Genomic DNA, 25,532 nt, shown 5'->3' on the forward strand with positions numbered 1-25,532 from the left:
GTGATCAAACTAGATTTAGCAAACTACAGTCATCAAGACTGGGACAAAAACTAATTTAGAAGTTGGGTTGGTTCCGAATATGAAGTTTTAGGAATACTTTAATCAATTGATTTTTCATTTATTTTCCTTTTTATGTATGCTAATGGGTGGTATATGGTTTAAAAGAAAACCTAAGTATGAACAAATCTGAAAGACTTCTTTCAATAATATTCAATCTCATAGGAAAATACTGCGGTAGCTCAATTGCCATGATGTTTTATTTTATAACGATACATAAACTAACAGTGTATCTTGCAATTACTAAATATTGCATGGCTTACAATTTTGTAGCAGATAGTGCAGTATCCAGTGTCTTGATTTACACTGTAACATCCTGTAATATTTTGACCAGAGTATATTTTTGGCCAAGTAGCATATTTCTGATAGTTTGGATGGCAACAGATAAACACGGCCACTAAAACCACCACAACCTATGTTCACAAAATCACAAGCATTTATCTCAATATTTTCAATTATGTTTTGCTTCCATCATAATCCTCCATTATGATAAATTTTCATTCGTCTGCTGGAAGAGTCCTCTTGGGCATATGGATGTCTATTCTAACTTTAGAGGCACTGGTGTCCATCCTCCATCCCCAGCTGAGGACCACACCAGATGAAGTGAGACATGAAGATGCATATGCTCTCCTTGCACAGTGACTTCACCTTCTCCGAAATGGAAGGTTAGCATCTCCTCCACATGCACGGCCAGCACACTAGCTAGAACATCACCGCTATTGACTTAGTGACCCACCTTTTACATCAATTCCTCAGATAAACTTTACCTTTCACTAACTGTGACTCTTCCATGACTTTAGCTAATCTTGGTCTGTGAAAACTCTATCCAGCCTACAAGACTTGATGCAAATGTCCTTAGATATTCCCTCATAACCTCAGCCAGAAACTACTATAATTTTTAGGTCTATAAGCTTTTGCTTATGCTTGCCAAACACTACATCATATGGCTATAAATTGATGCATTTTTATTTTCAATCTGACAGTAGAATCCTTGAGTACAAGGTAATGCTTTATAGATCTCTATGTAGTCCCATAATTTAAAGTTCTGCATGTAATAGGGATTCAATAAATGTTTATTAAAATTTAAGTTGATGCATTTGTTACATGCTTAAACTAATACACAATCTGTATAACAATGCATAATGCTCTATGCCACATTTGGATTTTAATCATTTTTTTTTACTAAGAACATATTATAAAATTACTCCACAGTATCACTAAGAATATGTTATGAAAACTATTCAATGCAAATATAAAGCACTGTTACTAAGACTTAGGAATCTTAGCTTACATTCATAACTAAACAACTTATTTATTAACATTACTTGCTTTATCATAGCCTGGCTAACCTAGAAATTTATGCTGTAACATTCTCTAGGCAAACTTACCTCTCACAATGATGTTGGTGGACTTTTTTGCAGGGTTTCCCACATTATTATTGGCGATGCAACTGTAAGTACCAGCATCTTCTGAGGTGATGGCAGGTATGGTCAAAGTTCCTCCATTCAAAACAGTCTTTTCAGGCAGAGTCCCAAAGGACCTGACCCAGGTGAGAGAGGGCACAGGCTCTCCTCCTGTTGTAACACATACTAAGGTTATGGCCTCTCCAGGATTTACAACTATAGGGTCATCCACCAAGAGTTTAATTGACGGAGATGCTAAAAGACATAAACAAAAGAACATGCACCTATTTAGATCTACTACAACCAGAATTCAACAGTAAGCTTTATATTTACTCAAACAATTAAAATGACATATTGTTCTCTTGTGCCAAAATCTTATTGCATTAATCAAATTTAAACCGTGTAGAATGGTTACTTATTTTAATTATGTGGTATAAACCTGTGGAATTGTATTAAGACTCTTACACATGGAGAAGGGAATAAAAATTTATGTATTCTTGGATTATTGTTCCAAAATTAGAATGACAAGAGGGATTAAAGTTTTAAAACAAAAATCCTTTTCTCTTTTAATGCTGACAATCACCATTTGTTTTTGTCCTTCCAGGTATAAACACTGCAGCTGTTTAGTCCTTGGTATTTTCATGGTGAAGATCGTCATTTATTTAATTTTTGGATCATTCTGAGGTGAGACAATACATATTTTGCAACCTGAATACAACCAAGTAAGATAAAAGATCACTTCAGGTTTTTACCAGGCAGTGGGCCTGGTTTTTCATCTTGAAAGGAATAAAAAATCATGTAATTTAAAGCAGTCCCCATATTTCATCTCTAACCTCTCTGTTCAGAAAGTTTAGGCAATGAGTTTTCATAGCCACTGCTTTAAAACTTAGAAACAAATAAACCACTGTTCAAACACAGTCACCAAACAATGACGGCCACCACTCCAATGTCTGGATTGTAATAATCTCCCCAGTGAAAATAATGGGTTGGCCAAAAAGTTTGTTTGGGTTTTTCTGTAACATCTTACGGAAAAACCCGAGTGAACTTTCTGGCCAACGCAACAAGTGGTTTGCAACTTTTCAGGTAAAAAAAAAGATTGTAGATAAATATACATTCAATAAAGAATGTTGTATTAAAGACTTTTCATCAAACACTTAAAGCAGAAACTGCACAAAAACTCTGTTCACATATAGCGTTTTTCTTCCTGTTTATACCACAGTGCCAGCCTATGTAATGCATTTCTAAATAAAAACAGGGGAAATGCATTATGCTAATGTTTGAGTTCACACATTCTGAAATATTTGATGCCAAAGTTAAAAGTGAAATCTATCCATGTGGGGAACATAAAGTGTTCAATTGTACTGTGCAATTTTTTTAGATATTAATTTCAGCTTAGAGTTGCAGAGTGCTTTTCTCAGAATAAAAGGTACACTCCTTGTGTGGTTCAATATTGTCTCCCTGGTTTGAATATATATATACAATGGAATACTACTCAACCATAAAAAAAGATGAAATCTTGTATTTGGGGACATGGATGGACCTTCGGGTACTATGCTAAGTGAGATAAGTCAGAAAGACAAATACCATATGATCTCACTCATATGTGGAATATAAAAACAAACAAAACCCCTGAATTTATGTACAAACCAAACCAAACGAAAACAAACATGTAGCTATAGACAACAGAGTAGTGGTTACCGGAGGGAAAGGAGCAGGGGGAGGGTGAAATGAGTGAAGCGGATCGACTGTATGGTGACTGATGGAAACCAAATACTTAGTGGTGAGCATGCTGTAGGGTATACAGAAGTAGAGATATAACACTGAGCACGTGAAACTTATATAATATTATAAATCAATGTTGCCTCAAAAAAAAAATTTGAAAAGATGCCAGAGGAAAGCACGAAAACAACTCCATACTACAATTATGGTTCTGTGGAATTGGCATGGAATGCCTGGAGGACCTTTTGAAACATCACTGTTGTATGTTGGCCCTTCTAACATCATCTTGAGCCATATGCAAGTTTTCAAAGTATCTTAATTGCCCTTGTGAGGTGTTGACTTAAAATTATAAAGATCTATGATAAACCTGTTGGGAAATGCACAAAATGAAAATAAGAGGCAAAAGGCACTGCAATTTGGTAGAAAAGAAAGCATCTCAAAGAGTTATTTAATATTGTTAAGCTGATAAAAAAGACACTACTAATTAAATATTTTTAAAATAGATATTATAGTTAATTATTGACATAGCATTATGAAAAAGTAAAAGAAATCCCTAAAGCCCAGTTTGAGGTAAACAGTATAATCTTACAAAGGCATTTAGTTAAAATTCTGAAGAGTTCAACAGTTATATCATATTAATAAAACTCATTTGCTTTACATCATGTTTTAGTATGTCAAAAGTCCCAAGGCCTAAGGGCCATTAATAGCATATGTTTAGATTATGAAAACACACAATGGTAACATTAAGTCAAGAAATATTTGCCCCTGAAATTGACTTGTATAAGGACGAGTTGTTTTTCTATTAGATAGACAATATTTGAAGAAAAAGGCTCAAGAGAATTTCAAAGCTCATAAAATAATACATATAAAATAAGACCACTCTTTTACCTACAGTGCATTGCTGAAATGTATTCACAATCTTATTAAAAATTCTCTGTTCCAAATCTGAATTGAAAACAGAGCATTGTTCAATTTTCTTAATGATGGCATTATTTTCTCTGATAATCCCTGATATTAAAAATATCCCATAAAGACCCCCAAATTGGCTAATGCTTTCAAGACTTTAAGAATGCTCATATGCATTTTAGTAACAAAATTTTCTAGCTTTAAATTCTAAAAAGATAAAGGTGAAATTGTCATTTTGTTCTAGCATCTTACTTTTGATTTTATAAATATCAGCTTTTTTAAACTACAAGGCTATGCTTAAGAACCATTGGGACACTGGATTCATCAAGCTTAAGTATACATCATGCCACAGAGAAAAAAAATTAAAGTAGGAAAAACATAAAAAAAATACTTTTGTGTGTTATTAAAAATATTTTAAGAAGAGATTTCATCCTGGGCTAGTTACTCCCTTGTTATAAGCTTCCATATCCCCCTTATTTTCCCTTTCATATCACATCTTATAGCAATAGCCAGGTTTCCACTGTGGCTCTTCAGACAGACGCATCATGACTGCATTTTCTGAAATAAGGCCTGACAGTTGAACGGTAAGAACACAAATTCTGGAGAACAATACCTGGGTTCTTGACACTGCTATTATTTAAAAACTGTGTGAACTTGGCCTAGTTCTTTTACTCCTGAGTACCTCAGTTTTCCACTGTTGAAATGGAGGAGAATAACTGTCTTACAGCGGTGAGATGATTTAATATGTGTTAAGCACTTACAATAGTACCTAGTACAAAATACGCACTGAAAAAGTGTTTTATTTTGTCATTATTTTCATTACCACCCCCATAGCCTGGTTCTCTGCTTGTACAGGTCCTGTGCTTAATAAATATTGGTAAGGCAAATCAATAAGTGGGCAGACGGATAAATGAATAACTAGTATAAAAAATGTCAGAAAAAAAGTGCAATTTTTATATTTGACTCTGATGCACCTGACAGATATTTTAAAACCATTTTGACTTTTGGAGGTCGTACGCCATATCACATAAAACATAGTTAAGGGCTTCCCTGGTGGCGCAGTGGTTAAGAATCTGCCTGCCAAGGCACGAGACACGGGTTCCAGCCCTGGTCCAGGAAGATCCTACATGCCGTGGAGCTATTACCCGTGTGCCGCAACTACTGAGCCTGTGCTCCAGAGGCCGAGAGCCACAACTATTGAGCCCGTGTGCCACAACTACTGAAACCTGCACGCCTAGAGCTTGCACTCCGCAACAAGAGAAGCCACTGTAATGAGAAGTCCTCGCACTGCAAGGAAGACTAGCCCCCGCTCTCTGCAACTACAGAAAGACTGCACACAGCAATGAAGACCCAACACAGCCAATAAACAAATAAATTTATTTATTTATTTAAAAAATAGTTACATATACCCATACATTTTGAGGACACATAATAAAACATTTATTATTTTGTTTTATTGATATATTTTTAATTCATAGGTTGAAACTCTTATTTTTCAAGGTTCAACATTTTCATAGGGCCTTTAAAAACTCATAGGCAAAAGTGAATTGCAAGCGAATGCTAATTTTTAAAATGCTCTTAAAACTCTCCAACACTACCCTGAGTCCATGCATTGTTTCCTCTTCTGCACTTATATAAGTAATTAGGAAATTAAGAAAGATTAATCTCACTGCACTAAATCATGGAGTTGGCTGAGTGTTCATTACATGTCTATTGCATGTTTTGGTTGAAGTACCCCCTCACTACATAAGAATAAACACGTAAAGCCATCAAGATCATCAGCTTCCTTATAACCATGAGACAAGAGCATTGTTCTAAAACATATTGGAGAATCTAGACATCCAGCCATTCTTCACAGCAACATGTGAGAGACAGATTACTCACTGAAGCTCATTTTTAAGTAATAAAGAAATGAAACACGGAAGTTGAAAAGGGACAAGAGAAACACTGAATGGACAATATGTTAATTTTTATTTGGAATGTTCATCAAACCAAAGTAAAAAGTAGAAAAAGGTGAAATACATAAAATAAACAAAGGAAATCTGTCATTAAGTGAACCATTTATATATATTTTAAAAATCACAGATTATTTTAAACATGTTTTATAGTTATTGCCAAAACATGGCTCAAATTACATAAAAATTATTCCAACTAAGCCTGCTTTTAACAAGACACACACACAGACACACACCACCAGCTATAAACATTCTCTATGTACACAGTGCTCATAGATAAGCACCCATCTGACTTTCAGAACGAGAATCTTGCCAGCACTCAATCATGGAAGGCATGGGTCACCATAGCAATTGTCTTGGAGACTTAACTCTATCCTTTAAGATCAGTACACCAACATTCTAGCATGCTTGATATTCTCTGTGGTGGAAATACAAGAGAAGATAGACAGATGATAGATAGATGATAGATAGATAGATAGATAGATAGATAGATAGATAGATGATAGATGGATAGATGATAGATGGATAGATGATAGATAGATGATAGATAGATGATAGATAGATAGATAGATAGATAGATAGATAGATAGATAGATAGATATAGATGATAGATTAATTGATCTATAAATTATTGGTCCTAGGAAGGATGTGATGAAGTAGAATGACAGACAAAGAAAGAGAAAAGAAGGGAAGGGAAATGAAAGAGAGCAGAGGCCAGTCTATGGTTTTTATTTTCCAAAATCCTAAACCCTTTAATAACTGCAACATGGAAAGTATATTTTAGGAAATATCTCTCAGGAAGAGAATTCTTCCCATGTTCCCTTCAGCTCCACGCCTTCTGGCAAACAAAAAGAAGAGTATTCTTGGGCTGAGCAACAGTTACTTCAGTGGGTCTGAGACTTCAAGCTTCTTGAGTCCCATATCAAATCCCAAACATCTGGATACTTAAGAGCAGAGGGGATGCATGTGTCCCTTCCTGGTTCAAGGCCACTAAGTGTGACTGGCTAGACTCACAACATAGAGAGTCTCACGGGAAAGGCTCCATACCGTAGGGGAACAGCCCCAGCCCCACATGACGGAATGGAGGAAGCAGAAAGACGGACCAGAATTGAAAGTGGCAAGACAGCAGGAAGGAGGGAGACCTTAGGAGATAAGTGTCTGTAAAAAGATCCAGATCTCATACCCCACACCTTGCAAGTCCCACATAGTACCCCCTAGAATTTAAACAAAATCTGGTGGAAATGGGAACTCCACGTTGACTGAGATACAATTTCTGAAATTATGGCAGACTAGGCAGTTGAACTAAAAATGAAGTCGAATTATAAAATAATAAAGATAAATTTCTTTCAAACCTGAGTTTGTAGACTGGGATTCATGACCATTAATTTTAGAGTCAATTCCTCGTGAGGTCCTCCGGATGTATAACACAAAGATTTAGTCTGGAGTTAATTAAGAATGCATTCTGTAGGAAGAAAATACTATGGTATTTTAGCTGAGATCAATGGCTTCTTTGGTGTTTTGTTTCGGCTGCTACCTAACATAATAGCTTGCTGAAGATAAACATGGTTTAAAAAAGCTGAACACAACGCAGTGCTAATCGTCTTTATATTTTTAGAGCTTTGGTTCCCCATGGATCTGGGCCTTTTAATTTTTAAAAAGGAAATTAGTTTTTCCACCCCGACTCTTTGATTAAATTGATATGAAGTAGTTAAATATGGTAAAAGCCGTCGGTTGCCTTGAGTTAGAGAGAATCTGAGACATATGATTCTTTGATTAGAAGGAATGTGAATATTGAGTCACAGGGAAAAATCACAAGGAAGGAAGAACATAAAACAAACAAAACGAACAAAAACAAACAAACAAAAACCCCACCAGAATGAAAAAAATAAAAAATCCTCCCAAAAGCAGGTCTTGATACAAGTGTTTCATTTGGGTGGATCCCAGGAAGCATACTGAAGGATTGGAGAAGAGACAAAGAAGGGAGAAAACCCAGTGAAGGAGCCCTAATGAATGGTTGTCACAGTGGGAAACCTGGCTCCTTGCTGCTGCACCCTCTGGGAAACTAGATAGGACACATCTCAGAACTCTCCCTCTGAAACGTGAGGAGGCTGGCTGGGGTATGGGGTATTTATCTACCAACTCCCATGCCTCATTAGTTAAGGATCATTCTAGGGGTCTTAACTTCCCAACCTTCTGTATTGGCTGAACACTGCTGAGTCCAGCAAAAGTCTTCAGACAGAAGGATATTGAATAGAATCTGTCAAAAGAAACTGCAACAACCTCCAGAAGAGGCTAAGGAGGAGAAAGCAGGGCACTCGCAGTGTCTGCTAGGACAGCCTTTCCATGTAAATTCAATGACCAATAGTTGGCCACACGGGGATAATATGAAAAGGATAAAGAAAGAATAAGGAAGAAATCAGAAGTAAGTAGGGCCACCTTTACCCATCAGGATACAAGCACAAAATAAAATGAGTAACAGCACAGCATGAATAAAAGGAAGAAGAAGTAAAAATATATACAACTAACTTTCTGCTTCTCTTCCATGGCCTTACATTTTTTAAACTAAAAAATATACACATGATAGACAAACCAAGTCCAGCTTCTATATGGAGAGACATGCTATGTTTAAAGATTCAAGGAACAGAAAAAAGTTTTTCTTGCAAAAAGAAGTCACTTCACTGAGATACAAGAATCACTATATTTTCAGGCATTTCATTGGAATTCATTTTCAACAGATATTTCATTGAAATACAGGTAGCAATGAACATTTCACATGATAAAAATGAGAGAATCTATAAGAAGTTGATTTGAAAATTCAAAATAATCCACACATGTAGTTAAAGTTATTATTCAAATATTATCATTATTGACAAACTGATTGATTCTCATGAAGCCCAGGAATGATATAATATGAGGAAATTCTATTTAAAATAATGCTCCAGGATATGGCAATATTTGAAATAGTATTCATAGGAGAGAGAATTGCTACAGATATTGAAGCTAGCAAGCATTTTTCATTTTTTTAATATTCAGAGGACAGATAGTTCTGCAAGGCAGAATAAATATGTTCCTTCATGGAAAATTACATAAAAGTTTCCTAGAAGAGCCCTACTGCATAATACCATCAGTTCCAAAAAGGGGTTCCCCGGATGGGTTTTGTTTGACAATCTTATTTATTATTTATTGTTATTATTAGGAATAAATGTCTAGGTATTGTTTGTTTTCTGCAGTATAACACATTTCAACATATTAGTTAATAAGCATTTATTGAGCACCTACTATGTACCAAGGCCTGTGACAGGCACTTGGGATATAAGGGTGAACAAAACAGCCAAAGAATTCTTACACTCAGAACCTTACATCCCAATAGGACAAGAACTGGTCCTCCCCCCATGACTCCCATTGTCGAGGGTGACCACGTATTTACATCACCTCCCTGTTCTCTGAAGTCATGTGCATTTATGATTCCTGATCAGGATATTTATGCCGTCACAACATAATGAGTAAACAAATTTGGGGACTTCCCTGGTGGTTCAGTGGCTAAAACTCCACAATCCCAATGCAGGGGGCCTGGGTTCAATCCTTGGTCAGGGAATTAGATCCCACATGCTGCAACGAAGAGTTTGCATGCTGCAACTAAAAAAAAAAAAGATCCCACATGCCACAACAAAGACCTAGCGCAGTCAAATAAATAAATAAATACTTAAAAAAAAAAGAAATTTGCCAAAAAGATATTCTTCAATGAAATCAGAACTCACAAATTATAACAAGTGTTATTTACATTTGAATCTAGTCATTAAACAAGATACACAGAAAAACTAGAATTGGAACTTGTATTCCAAGGTGAGCAAAAGATAATAAAGTCAAAAGCTTATTTCAGTCAATACGTTATGCGAATAGCTGGGGTACTAATACTTAATGGCCTGAAAAGTCTTCATAAATATTGTTAAAACATGATGAAGAAGAATTTTATTGCCACATATATCTTCCTCCCTTGGTCAACACTCCCTTAATGTTCTTTCCAACAGGTGAAATCTTAGCAAAACATGGTCTCATTCAAGTTTACCAGAAACTGGGCATCACCTGCAGCTGCAGCAGAAGCCCAGAGGGTCATCACGCATGGGGAGAAGATCCAAGTTAAGCACTTCCAACCAAGGAACTTGCTGTCTGTGGGGTTTTCCTGTGCGTCATAGAAGATACCAGGTTTGTAGGAATGGTGCCAGTTTACAAAGATGTCCTCACATAAAATCAACAAGGCATGAACGTCCTCTGCCTGTTGCCTGGGGTTCTCTTCCAGTGCTTACTCACCCAGGAAACCCCTTTACCATGGTCACATGTCAATGTCAGTTCCTTACCAAGTTCCTAGTTTTTGTCCAAGGCAAAACGGAATTCCTTCCTCTTTTGTACAAGCCTAGTGGCTTATAATAGCTTCCCCACAGCCCTCCCCACACACCCTAGCCACCATTAGAACATTTACTTTCCCCTTTCACTGTGAGATATTTAAGAATTGAATTATCCCTGAAAAGGGTGATGTTTTTCATATTTGTAGTAACGGCACTTCAGAAAAGGATTTGGCAAAAAATTGTGTGCTCAATACAGTCTTATTGAATACAAGAATGTTGAACTTAAAGATTAGAGAACAGAAACACCACGTAAGGCATATTTGCCATAAACATAACCAAAAAAAAAAAAAAAAGAAATCAACATGAAAATCTCAGGATTTCATGAACCATTCATTGAAGAATACCAGCTGTGAAGACCTTTCAGCTCTCTCATTGTGCAACCTATCTAAACTTAACCATGCTTTATATCACTAACAAGGTGATAGTAAAGAACTTCTCTATCAAAATTTAGTGCACCACTCACATAAAATAATTACAGCATATTATTTTCACTACTTTGCACTTAATTCTTTGCTTGCTTATAGCACATACACTACTATTAATAAACCATTTGATTAAACCAAATTATATCCCTGAAACCAAAACTAAAGGCATATGGCCTTTGCCATCAGAGGACCAGTATGTGGGTAATTCAATACAGAATTTTAAAAATCAGTTAAGATTTAAGGCTCTTCTGTAAGAGTGACACAGCAACAGGAGAACAGATAAAGGCATCACCTCTAAGACCACCTGGTGTTGATCGCCCAGCTATACTTCTTGAGGCCTCACTAGAATAGCAAAGAAAACAAAACAATAATTCTGATCTGGCCATCACAGCTACTGAAATGGAGGCAGCTGGTATTTCTACAACCAGTATTATAACATAGAGGGATTGTGCAAAAAGGTACTCTCCCATCAGTTACTCTCTTACTCTGTCTTATTGTTCTGATAAAGATTAGGTTTTTTTTTTCTCTTTTTATTACTCATCCTGGTGACACTGTATTACAGTGTTACATTTTGAATCTTTTTTATGATTCAATAACTTCATGTTACAGTAATTTGGCTAAGGTGGTTCATAGCTAATCTTAAAGACTAATGTTGATTTAACTCTGGTGGGCTTTTGCTTGCCTCTCTGGGAATTCCATTAGTTTCCAAAGGACTGCCCAGGCCAAATGTCTGCCTTGATTAGGAAAATACCTCGACATACAGTCTTCTAAACTTATGACATATCTATACTCAGGTTACTCAAATATCTAAATTGGTTCCAAGATGTAGCAAAGATTAGAAATCACATCAGGAGCTTAATTAGCCGGGTCATTGATAGCAACAAAATAAACTAACAGCAAACAAAGGAATAAAGTGTGTTTTATTTAAAGAAAAACTGTTAATTCAACATATATTTATTAAGTGCCAACTGTGAGTCAGGCTCTGTTCTAGGCATTGGAGATGATAGAACAAATCAGACAAAAATCCTGCCCTCGAGGTGTCTGCAATTATATAGAGACAATTACAGTCCTTAATATGTTCCAGGCACTCTTCAAAAAGCTCTACATATATTCTCATGTAATTGTATGAAATAGCTACTATTATTACCTATTTTACTTATTACCAACCTGGGAAAACACTTTAGATAACTTTCCCAAGGTCACATGCATAGTGAATGGTGGAGCTGAGATTCTAATCTAGGCATCTGACTTGTGATGGATATAAAGCATTGTAGATAAACTCCAGAGTGAAATAAAGTTGATAATTTTCAAGCTCTAATTAAATTCCTGATGATATTTATGCCAGAGGAAGAATTAATGCAGGTGCTCTAATAGAAAAGAAGGGATAAAATTAATATCTTCTATTATAATAAAAGCCTAGGGAAGGCAAAAATAAACATAGTTTGCTAGTCAGGCTTCCAGAAATCTCTACCATTTAGAACAGAAGGCAAAAAGGACTTGTGAACCCCCTAAGGCATAATTTAAAAGCCTACATTCTGAAGTGACTGTGGAAGAGGCTCTTAGGCCATTGCTCCCAGTGTTTTCACTCCTAACTTATACAAAACTATAATAGGCTCAGTTATTTAAGTTCTCAGACTTCACAAGGTAAGGAGGAGAAATTTAACAAGAAAAGGCTTCCTGAGACAGGAAAACAGAGAACAACAGTGGCAGCTGACAATACGCCACGAAGAAAAGAGTACGAAAAACACGCGTGTTCTTACATGGAATAGTAATAAGCACGGTCACAAAGAGAAACTATTAACCAAGTCTTCATCTATGGATATTTCAACCACCAACCCCAAAATATCAGATTAGGCAGGTACAATTTTAAAAAAGCAAGAGAAGAAGTAATATATCCCCACATTTAGGTATAAATCATGGGATGGAGGGTGGGGGTAGAGAGAGAGACTTCTGCTGGTGTTTCTAAAGCTTGCTATAAAATACTGCTTCGCAAGGGACAAAAGTGGTTGTATTTTGCTAAATACGATACTGGGGCCAAAGGTCAAATTAAAGACATCAAAGCATACAAATTATACACACATTCATCCTTAACACATTTAAGCACTATAATGATTATTTACGTGGGATTCCAGGACTAGTTTCATAAAACAGAATAAGAATATCATATCCTGTTTGCTGAACTGGGTCACAACCCAGACAAGAGAGTGTCATGAGTCCCTCAGCCCTTACCAAGTATCTGCTACCAGCCTGCTAGCTGGGATCTCTGCTCTCGCCTCTGAAATGTGTGCATCTGAAAATGTGAAATGAGGAATCTAATCCTAGGAGGTGAGGGGTGCCTCAGGAGATCAAGGCCTGCCCTGGGAAACCTGAGACATGTGCAGATTCTGCTTTATGAAGGGCTAAGCATGTTTTTGTAAGGTGTTCTCAAGTACAGACATATTAACTATTATTTATTTTTGTGCTTACATTGATATTCCTTCCCCATGGTTAATTACATGAAAAAGACAGGAAAAGAGAAGCAGGATCAGAGCATAATTTGTTAAAAATAAAGGTGCCAGAGCTGAGAGATTTGATTCCAAGTTTTGTGTGTGGTTAGGAGCCACTTTATTGGACTATGTTACAAAACCATAAAATTGTGGTCTGCACTGGAGAAAATGACAGTTTTAAACTATAGACCTTGTAGTAGGTATCAGTACAGTATCATGTTGACATACTGTAAATACTAACTGCTGTTTAAGAATGTTATTACAGATCTAATTCCAACACAAGTCAATTCAAGCCTAACTGTTAAACTAGCTACATATCTTATCTTGGGATTTCAGCCATACAGAGTACGTTTAAATATATTGTTGCCATATTCCAGGCCAATGCTGCCACATGATAAGGAAGGTGTTTCTTTTTTGAGTAAGATAATACTGTAGTGTAACATATGTGAAGGAACCAAATAGTTGCACAAAATGCAATGTTACTTAAGCAAAGATTAAAAGCCAATAAAACCTTTTTTATACTATTTTAATATGAAAGATAAAACATTGGCTGAATCACCTCCAAATTCAATTCCTCTCTACCCACGAGACATGCATGTACAAAAAATGTCCTGCCATTATTTTATTTCTCAAAGCTACTGAAAATATAACTTTCCCACTCTAGTTCTGATGTTTATAACACAGATTTTATTAAACACATATTTCCCATTCTACATGATTATTATGAACTGATGAAATATCGTTGCAGAGGAAACAAATACCACTGTTTGCAATGTTGAATTAGTTTTTGTTTTTCTTCAAGTTCTTAATATCGATATGTATAGAACTGCCTATTTAACTCTCTAGCGACTTAAGAATTAAATGCATATTACATAGACTTTGACTGTGGATCTGTATACATATAGCAATGCTTCTCTAGACCTGTACTCATATTTAACATTTTACTTAAACACACAAAACAATGTTTAGTATGCAGACCATTGCATATTCACTGAATCTTCCGGGTCTTTGAAATGTAGTATCATATTTTTGTATAGTCTAGAATGTTATAACTCTACATGGATATCACATCTGATTGCTTTTTTGCTTCTGGTTCCAGAATGAGAAAGACATAAACATTACAATTTTCATCAGATTGAGCTCATTTTAAAGCTGAAAGACAAAATGCAGCAAGGCAGGGCTTTAATTGTTAAGTATTCATGATCAAGAGAATCAGAGATAAAACCAAGATTAAACCAAGAGAATTAAAGAGATATAGTAAGAATAGAAGGCGTATTGCTTCTTTTCCCCCATTTTGTTCCTCCCAGGCAATTGTCTTAGTGGATTCAATCCCAGGGAAGTTTATAAGAACCCATATTACACTGCCTGTTTTTTCCAATAGCTTTGTCGTTTATTTCCTGTTGTGTCCTTTTCTCTTTTCACTTTGGAAATATATATTTTAATTTGCACTCAATATGTGATAATCATTTTGAAGACATTTCTTATCTATTGTTACCTAAGTCAAACTTTACAAAATTGCCTATATTTTACCATTTTAGAACTACAATCTCTTTTCAGTAAAACAAAGCAAACTGGTGTTGCCAGATTTTGCTAAAGAGAGAACACTGCCTGGTAGTGTTTTATCCTTGACTGATCAAAAATTCTGCCTCTTGCTTGGTTGTGTACAGGGTTGCAATGCCAAATCAATCTGAAACCTAAAGAGTAGCTTCATACAATTGTCACATCTATTTATGCCAAAAATTTTATACCTGGTTTCTTGATAACTTCCATTTTTGTCAAAGCAGGGAAACAGGTACCATTAGTAGAACAAGAGGACAAGGCTACCATCGATAAATTTCTATTACTCAGTGTGTCTATCAGAAATCAATACTGCTGACTTTACTGCACATTCACTGGATAGTATGTGATTGAAGGACGCAGTCAATAAAATGCTCAAGTAGCACAATATAGCAACTAAAGCAGAGTGACTAAAAGGAGCTGACAGAAAGAAATACTATTCAAAACATAAACTAAACATATTACTAAACAATTGGACACACCTATTTTCTATAGCAATAGAACAGAAGCAAGTAAATCAAGAAGCGTATGTTGTTATCAGGGAAAATAAAAGGTGTCTCTTAGAACACATACTGCAGAAAATGAAAACTGAGGGAAAAGCCAAAATCTTTGTGATGCTTTGGAAATAACTGCCACAACAGCAAACCAAAAGTACATGCAGCATCTGGACTTAGTCAAAAGGTTAATGCATTTCTGGTATACTCTGTGCTATGCTGCAGTCCACCTCTTTCCTCTCTCCTTTCAGTCCCAGTAACATGAGATACTCCACTCCCACTATATGGACGACCTCATGGACTTTATTAATTTTTAAATTTAATTCAAAGCCCTCATGAACCAACATGGACCTTTTAAATTATGTCTAGTTGTGGCTCAAATGACTCTATGAATCTACATTAACGGTGACCACAAGGCTAATCTTTGCCATACCACAGGATGTTACATCCCATGGGTAGTGTGGCTAAGGTCAGAGGACTCCTTGAAAACACAAATATTTCAGCATGAAGTTTTAACAATAGTATGTGTATTTCATCGTAATAGAATGTCAGAAATAAAAGCAGATATTTACGGTTCAGCCCCCCCCACCCAAAAAAAAAAAACTGTTTGCATTTTTCCTGTTCTTTAAACTAGAAAATGTATTCTATAAACTGTTCCTTGATGAGATAATAATTAAATCCTATTTTCCTAAAAAATTTTTTAAAATTTACATTTACCTAGTACTGATTAGTATACTTGATTTTAAGAAAGGGTAAGAACATAAATTGTATCTATCTCTTCATTATGGAAGTAACTAGATTACAAAAAGGCTTTATAAAAATCTAGCAGAACTAATGTAAACACCCACTCATGACTAATGTACATATTAGTAATATGATAATTTACATTTAATGAGTATACAATATTTGATATTCACTTATTTCTGTAACCACTGAAAAAATTGGAATTTAGCTGTGATTTACTATTTCTGCTGAAAAGTACAGAGTAGTATATTATATCACTGATACTGTCAATAAATAAAAGAAGACAACCAAAGGGCTAAATGAGATTTTGGAAATCCTCATTAGTTTCTTCATAAAGGTAATTTTTTTAATCTAACAACCACAATACCACAAAACTAAAAGCCCAACATTTGCCAGGCATTTTAAATACAATCTCATTTAATCTTCACAGTATGTGTAATGAGGTAAGATTCCATGGGGAAATTTGCACTCTTAAATGCCTTACAGCTGGAGGCAGGACAGTGACCAGGGATGCAACTTCTCTCGAATGAGATGAAAACCTCCCTGACAGTGACTTTTTGAGAAATATTGAGAGCCCAAGATTTGCAAAGATTTCCTCAAATAAGTGCATCAGGTCCAGAGTTTATTCATTTGCTAAATTTTTTTCTTGAATAGTAATGTACACCTTACGTATAAAAGGACAACAGCACGATAAAGTACTAATTATGTCAAATTCTGCAAGCCTGAAACTTGCTTGCACAAATCTTGGGGCTTAAGAGTAGCTGCAAACATATTTGCGAACATATAGGCTGCATCTGCTTCTTTGTAGCCACCTCATTTCATCTAAGTTTTTGTTGTTGTTAAAGTTACTTTGGTAAATAAAAATGAAATCTGAGAGTAAAGGTTCTCTTCCAATCAATTGGTAACCCACCTAGAGCACATTATCAATGTGACTTAGCAAAAAAGCAGGTTCAAAGAGTTGAAGGACTTGGTCACACCAGTGGGGAGAGTCAGGATCTACACCCTGGTTTTTCTTACAAATGGTTCTTTATGTAGAGCTGCTTAAGGCTGCACATGTACCAGCATTAACAACTGACATTAAGACTAGTATTCTATATGAGAGCAGTCCACGTGGTGCATTAGATCATTAAATGACCAATTACACTGGTTTGCCTGATATTACAGGATGTGAGATTTTCACTGAGTCCAGGACAAACTGGGATGGTTGGGAACCCTAAAAACCATCTCTTGATAAATCCTAGGATCTTGGATCTTGGATAAATAAATTATGGGATTATCTGCATGCACTTATGGAAATTACTGTATCTTCCTCATGAGATCCACTAACGTATAAAATCAAATTTGTCAGTGAATGATCATAAAGATATTCGAAACCATAAGTTCTAAGTGGCAAGCGCAAAAAAAAAAACCCATAAGAAGTCTAAAATACATTTCTAGCAACTGAATTATTATCTTTAATAACACAGTTCTCAGCAGTTTCACTAGAACAATAGAACCTTATTAAGTACTAAGCCAAGGTCTATAAATCTGCAATCTAGAAGCAGTTCAAAATTAAAAATTAATTGTTCTAAGGTGTATAAAAATTCTATTGCTTTATTTTACCATATTCTCATTCAACTTGCTGAGAGAAATACCACACAATTTGACTTCTTTATTCTCATGAATGATTTTAAATTGCTTAATTCTAATTATGGTCTAATATCATTTGAAGAATAACTACGTAAAGCTGGGAGAATCTGATCACTAAATTATTCTAGATGTTTGCTAAAACACAGACTATTTCACATGCTCCATAGTATTTGGTTAAGTTGTGAGATAGCATTTCAATAATTTACACCCTTTTTAATAAATGTGACACCCTTGCCTTTCATTTGATTAACAGTTTTTTTTTAATCTTTTTTGCTTAGCTATCTAGTGTATCTGGGTTATGATATCTTCTGGGCAAGTTAATACTTCATGAGGGATATTTTATATAAGAGCTCATAGTTTAAGAATAACCTTGGAATAGTGAACCTAAAATCTTCATTGCTAGGACAACAAAATGCACAGGTGTAGAGAGATCCAAGAAACGTGCGCACTTCCTGTTACTATGGTAATAAAATTTTGGAAAACCTGGGTTACCTTGTTGCTCTGAAAATAGTCTCAGGAAGACCAAAGTTGAAGTACCATAATGACCATGGCCTCTGTCCCCAGATTCACTGTGTATTCATCACCTATATCTTCACATTTATGAAGCTACATTAGTGAGGATAGGGCACATATACATTCAATTACTATAGGAAATGACAGAGCACTCAGATGAAGAATCTGTTACATATCAACAAAATTGCAAATTTCTTTGTTTTTCCTTACCGTGCCCTTGTTAATTTCACAGAATAATACTTATATCTATGTTAAACATTTCTGCCAATCATAGTTTAGATAGACATGCTATCTAGATAGATATGTATTCATTTCTATATATTTTTCTGGAAAATATTAATATTTAATTTACTCACTGAAGAAAGTAATTAAAAAATGATGGAGAATTCATTTGAAGATTAGTCATCGATAGCTGAAGCTTTACACCACATCCTAGCAACAGTCTAAGGCTCTTGTCATCATCTCACCATGATCACCGATGATATCAATTTTATTCTTTCTTTCCGTTATCAAGGTTAAGAACCCAATGGTGACTACTATTTATTGTATTTGTTATGTGCTAGAATCTCTTTTTAAAGTTTTCCACTTAATAGCTTTACAGCCTATAGAACTAAATAATATAGATCTCTGTGTTACCCCTATTTTATGGAGGGGAAAAATAAGTTGAGAGACGCTAAATGACACCTCCAATTTAAGAAAAACACAATTTGAACCTTAGGTTTTTGAATTTCAAAATCACGCCAGAGGGTTGTAGGAAACATCTCATTCTCCAATTATATGGCCTATCAATAACACTCTAATACTATTCTGTTGGCGTCTGCTGTTATACTGTTGTTCAGAAAACCTGAATTATCTATGATAAAAAAATCTAAGGCATTCATATTCCCAATATTTTAGTACATGAAAAGATAAAACCTTTTTTTCTGTTTCTTTTCTCTTTTCTTCCTTCTGTTTCTCTCTTCTGTTTCACATACTAACTTCTCCATCATAAAAACGAAAATCAGAAAAAAAAAATGCACATATTTTACTACTTTGTCCAGTCTTCAAAATTTTACGGTTACTATTACAAAAGTGATCTTTGCCCCCTCACTGAAGTTTCATTTTACCTTCTTCCTTTACAATTTATTCCTTCCTGTTTCCCTAAAGCTAAGAATACAGTGCCACAGATACTTTTAATAGATTTCCCTCTTTAGATTAGATTCTGTTGAAGAAATTCTTTAAATGGCTGATTCATTTTCTTCCTTTGATTTAACATATATTATGAACTTATATCTGAGATTATAAAAGAAAGAGAATCCTAAATGCAAAAGCCATTTTTTAGACATTTTAAAGTGTTACGAACTGAATTGTGTCCCCCCTTGAATTTATATGTTAAAGCCCTAGCCTCCAATGTGACTGTATTTAGAGACAGGGCCTTTAGGGAGGTTAAGTAAATTTAAATGAGGTGATGAGGGTGGAACTTCAATCTGCTGGAGCTGGTGTCCTTCTCAGAGTCAGAAGAAAAGCCAGAGCTCACTTACTCTCTCCCTCCAAGAACCAACGGGAAAGGCCACAATGAGAAGGTGACAACTACATGCCAGGAAAGGAGGCCTCACCAGAAATCAACCCTGACTGCCCCTTAATCAGGGACTTCTAGCTTCCACACTGTGAGAGCTCCCATTTCTTTTGTTTAAGCCACCCAGTCTGTGGTATTCTGTTATGGCAGCCAAGGAGACTGATACAGGAAGTCGTACTTACACACTAAGTATCTCTCACAAACTTAGTCTTTTTTTAAAGCTGTGATTGTTGGTGAAAAAATACATCTAGATTCTAAGAAATGGTGCTACTGTTTGTCTAGATACCGTGGAGCTCAGCTAAAGGAAAGAAGTTCAAGTGTCCACGTGGCTAAGAAAGATGCGTGAGGTCAGTACCCGGGTATGATGACAGCAAAGTTTCTACTGCCATTTCTTTTCGCACTTAAACGGGCTATCTGTGACAACGGACGTACTATTTTACAAGAGGAGGTGTTTATGTCCACACTATTCTTATTACAGAGAGTTATATCTATCAAATTCCCATAGCTGAAGCATTATTTTATTTTTCATAACACAGATAATGTAAATACCTTTAAACACAGAAGAGAACTACCTTGAATAGATCACAGCTTACAAAAAGTTTTATATTAAACCCCACAGCAATTGCTGAACATTTACAACTTCCCTACAGATTATATAAAATAATAAAAACAGATAATAGTGATCTAACAAAGGGAACAGAGATGTTTCCTAACCTCTATCTTTTTCCATGGTAGAATTTATTGAGACAGATTGGGGAGGGGAAAGAAAAGGTAAAAGAATAAAAAGAAAGAAAGGAAAGAGGGAGGAAGAGAAGAAGGAAGTGTAGGCTTCCGTATTTCTATAGCCAGTAATACTTTTGCGATGACTTGTTCCTAGATGTAATGCACATTTACTGAAGGTATCCTAATTGGATAATTTTATAAATGCTAAATTTGAGCAGACTGAATCAAAGGACCTATATAATTAAGTAAAATTAGCCCCACCTGTCGCATTTCTTAATAGAATTCATCACAGCCTTTCAAGCAGGTACAAAATTTGTATTTCATCCTAATATAAATAACATACTTAATTCTTACTTGCCTTTGAAATCATGAATCATCAACATATAAGTACTTGAAATATATTAAAATAAATTAAATTTGTCTTATAATTTGTGGTTTCCCACATGTTAGAAATACACATAATCTCAGAAATTTCAAATAGTTTATAAAGTTACCATAATTATGATAATTTAAAATATACCTGCATTTATTAATATTCTAAAGTTACAAATTTTAACAGGTTTATTTTAATAAACTATGAAAAATACAACTATGTTAAGAATTTACCAGTCAAGAGCTAATATTCATTTTCTTCCAAATGGGAGTAGAAAAACAATCAAAACAACTTTTAGACACTGCTACAAGGTTATGCCAATTGGTCAGGGGGCGTGCATGACACGAAATAAATAAACATAATACTTTATGTGTTATAGAATTCTGTGAATTGTTCTTGATAAGGTCTAAGATAGTTAGATTAGGTGTGATAAAAAATGACATTTATGTAACAGAAGATTTTTCATAGCGCGGCAAGTAATCGACAGGGGCCAACAAATGATTAGATACTTCATGACAGATATACAATTACAAGCTCTACTGTGAAGCCAATTCATAGTAAGAAAGTTAAGAAAACACATTATTAGTAAATCTATAGATGACACTGACTTTTAAAATGACACCTAGACATTGCTTTTTTAAACAGTTCTAGGAAATTGATTTTTATTAACAAAAGTTCCCATTCACAAATTGTAATGGGTTCATGGAAAACAGTCTGACAACAAAGTCATTCGTTTTCCAAAGCAATTACTTACACTTGTTAAAATGTATACATCGTCAGGGCATTCCCCAGAAAGTCTAATTCAGTAGGTATGGAATGGGCCCAGGAATCTGTACTCTATGATGTGATTGTTCTGGTGCAAAAACTTAGAAATCCTTATCCACAGCAGACATTGTTTCTATCTTTCTATGCTGTGTCATCTGGCATTGTGCAAATCAGGTCAACAGACTGAAATGTAAAACTTTATTTGACTATAGAGATGTTAAAATGAAATTTTGTTTGTACCCAAAAAATACAGTTTGTAGTCAATTATTTGATCTCCATTACAAAAATTATTTCCAAAGTTACACTTTCTTAAGTATATTAACAGAGGAGATTAATCAAACATATTACAATATTTATAATATTGTAGAATATTCTCCCCCTCTGTAAGTTACACATTTTCCTTGACATTGTGTAAACCATGAGTGAAAAATATGGGAACTTTATTATTTAGAGATTCGCAAGTGGAGAAACGGAAAGAGCACCAGACTCTCATGTTGGTTATGACAATCGTGACTTAGGATGGTCTGATGTTAGAAAAGCAGTGAACTTATTTGTTAGTTTATAGGCCTGTTTGCATGGAGATGATGAAAGCTTAATTTATTCCAGGTGTACTTTGAGAGCTACCTCAATGATGTCACCTATTTGAAATGCACAAACTCTTGCAACTTTGAGCACAACCAGATGGGAAAGTGCTGAAGGAAACCTGGTTTGAATACCTAAAGCACCAGGCACATGACATACCTGATTGTAGTTATTGAAGAGTCAAACAACGTACTAGCTTATATTTTTAAACCCCATTATCTACCATGACTCTGAAGTTCATTTTGTAATGACTGTCGATTTAAAATTTTGTGAGATAGTTTATAAAAGAGAATAATAGTTTATTTTATAAAAGAGAATAACAGTTTATTTTGTTTGCTCAGTCTAGCTATATAATATTTTTGCTTAAAAAACAATGGACCATAAAGCTCAAAGTGATCTTGTGCTCTTCAAAGGACAGGAAGTCAAATCTCTGTTTTATGAACTGATAACTGTTAAAAATCATCTTAGAAATAGTCACCCATCTGCTTTACAAGATGGCAGGGGTTGGAAAGTCTGTCACCTCTTGTGATACTCTCCTTTCCACTTTAAGATAAGAAGTCCTTATTTACTCCTAATAAAACTCTATGGCTGAGATTTAAGTTCATTTTCTCAGCTCCACAAAATAGCTAGTCACTCTCTTATTTTAAAATAACCTTTCAAACACTGGGATCAATCTTGTCCCCACCCCTTCCTTACTAGCTGTGGGAAACTGGAAAAATAATAAAATCATACATTTGTTCAGCATAAAAATATTAAAAATAATTTCATTATACATTAGTCTTTAAAGAATGTGTTAATTCAGTTCATCCTCAAAACAACCCAACTAAGACACTTCTTTTTATTTTAAAATAATTTTTATTTTATATTGGATAACAGTTGATTAACAATGGTTTGTTAGTTTCAGGGGTACAGCAGAGAGATTCATTTATACATATACATGTATCTATTCTTCTTCAAGTTCTTTTCCCATTTAGGTTGTTACAGAGTATCGAGCAGAGTTCCCTGTGCTATACAGTAGGTCCCAAAGGAGATACTTTAATTGCTACAGGCCAGTTTGTTACATGTCAGGGGACAGGAAAACACATGACCAAAAAAAAAAAAAAATCCACCTGTTTATATCCCAGCAATATAAAGATAAACTGAAATAATAAACATAAAATACTTTTAAAATTAATAAAGCACTTCTGAAGCGCAAGGTTGAAACGTAAGTAATAACATAGTCCCCACTGTTAGGTTATTCTTCATTCCACTGGATGGAAGAAATTTTCACACACCTAGAGGTACTGAGGAAGTCTGTCTGGCTTATACATGATTTGGCTGGAACTAAAACACCCTGTCTCATGGCCTGTCAACATGAACTGTATGTCTGCTTTCACCATTGAAGAAAAGAATGCATTTAAAAATCAGAATGGAGTAAATGTGGTTCAGGAATCCAGGACGGAGCCAGGTGGCCATTGTGGATGTGGTTTCAGACACATTCCTGCATCACCAAGAACTTGAATTTTATGAACTGTTTCAGACTCAAGGACACCATCAATTGTTCTCAAAATGACACCTGTGAGCAGCAGCCGTGCAACCTGATGGTCTCAAGGTCTTCCCTTGTAACTGTGAGACCATTTCAGACCCCAACCAATCCTTGCTTAACAAGTACCCTTATGTCTTGCCAGCTCCAATTCTAATTCTTGACAAACAACTTACATAATTTTGCTTTTATAAGTATCCCCCATTTTGCAGTGTGGTGGAACAGAATTCAAGTGCTTCCTGAATCTATGTCTCCCGGGCTACAGTCCTCAGTTTGGCTCAGATAAAACTCTTTTATATTTCTATTACAGATTGTCTACGGATTATCTCCACTGACACACTGCAATGCCTTTACCCATCCCATAGGATCTACTTCCACGTAATTTTTAATTTTTCTCTCTGGGTCACGTGCATTTTAAAATACATTAAAGAAACTAAGAAAAACAAAATTAGTTATATTAATTCACAAAATAGTTCATGCCAAGAAGAACAACGTAATCACACCAAGCTCTTATACTAATATCTGATTTTTACTTCTCAGTATCCTATTTGTTCTTTTAAGTGAAATGAAATCATTAACTTTAATAAGTCTTAGGTCCAATAAGATTTCATAATTCTATTTTTTTCTGCAACATAGTTTTCATCAAGTTCTTCTCATCTTTCTTGATAAAGTCTCTTTCTGTCTGCCACATTCTCCTTTTACTTTCCTCTAATAACTTTTATCCAGTGCTTAGTAGAGCATTTCTCTAGTTTAAGGCAATTTACATCTCAGCCAACAGCCCTGTGCCTACCATTGCTGACACGTAACAGGAACACAGTAAGTTTCTGATGAGTACATGATTGAATAAATGAGCGAATACATAAAAGAATGACCTTTTAAAACTGGAACAACTCAGTGGAACATATGAGCACACAATTTTTCATCTTTCCAAAAAGTCCTGGGTAGAATCTTTCCACCAAATGAGCTGGATGGAGCTGCTGCCTACTAGCTTATTGTCAGAGGAATGAATAGAGTGTGTTCCACGTGCTTTATCCACGTCGACTCATTAATTCCTTCCTATAACTTTATAAGTTTATGAGGAAACTGAGGCAAAGAAGAGTGAAGTGACTTGCTCAATAAGATCCAAGAGCTAATAAGTGACAGAACCGGGACCCAAACCGAGGAACACCAAAGCCCATGCTTTCCAAGGATTTTGTTAATGGGAAAAGTGCTTTTAAAACTCTATATTTTAATATAATGGTTTAAGAGTAAAAATTCACATGAATTGCCACTGAAAATTTCTCAAAACCCATTCAAATTCTAATTTTTAAGGTGTTTCTTCATATGCAACCTTACAAAAGATAGCTCATCCATGTGCTCTCTCTTTGCTCTCTCATTTAGACATTTCTTCTTAATATGTTTGCAATTATTCTAAGGTCTATATTACTAAACACAGGCTAACATAAATTGCAGTCTTGCTAATGTTTTGACATTTTCTACAAAAATACTTGCCTAAAAACACCTACCTGAAATTACCAATTAGCTTTCTTGACATGAAACAGAGTAAGAGAAAGGTTCTTTCACTCAGATTTGGAACCACAGAACACGTTTAGCAATTTCGAGCACAAATTTTCATAAGAAAAATCTAATATTTCTCACAAATTTCTCTGAACAGAAAATAGGCTGGCTTGTGACATTTATGAATATATTATTTCAAGGAACTATAACTTTGTTCGCTGTAT

The 25,532-nt window shown here is 35.1% G+C and overlaps 1 protein-coding gene across 1 annotated transcript in view; it reads right to left on the reverse strand.

Annotated features, from left to right (window-relative positions):
* The window catches only part of MDGA2 (MAM domain containing glycosylphosphatidylinositol anchor 2), a 777,847-nt gene that overhangs the window by 244,249 nt on the left and 508,066 nt on the right, over positions 1–25,532 (reverse strand). The window contains exon 6 of the mRNA XM_057722267.1: positions 1,446–1,715. Coding sequence (XP_057578250.1) covers positions 1,446–1,715 — 270 coding nt within the window. The remainder of the gene's footprint in view (positions 1–1,445; positions 1,716–25,532) is intronic.

Source organism: Hippopotamus amphibius, chromosome 2, assembly GCF_030028045.1.
Source record: "Hippopotamus amphibius kiboko isolate mHipAmp2 chromosome 2, mHipAmp2.hap2, whole genome shotgun sequence".
NCBI classification, from domain to species: Eukaryota; Metazoa; Chordata; class Mammalia; order Artiodactyla; family Hippopotamidae; genus Hippopotamus; species Hippopotamus amphibius.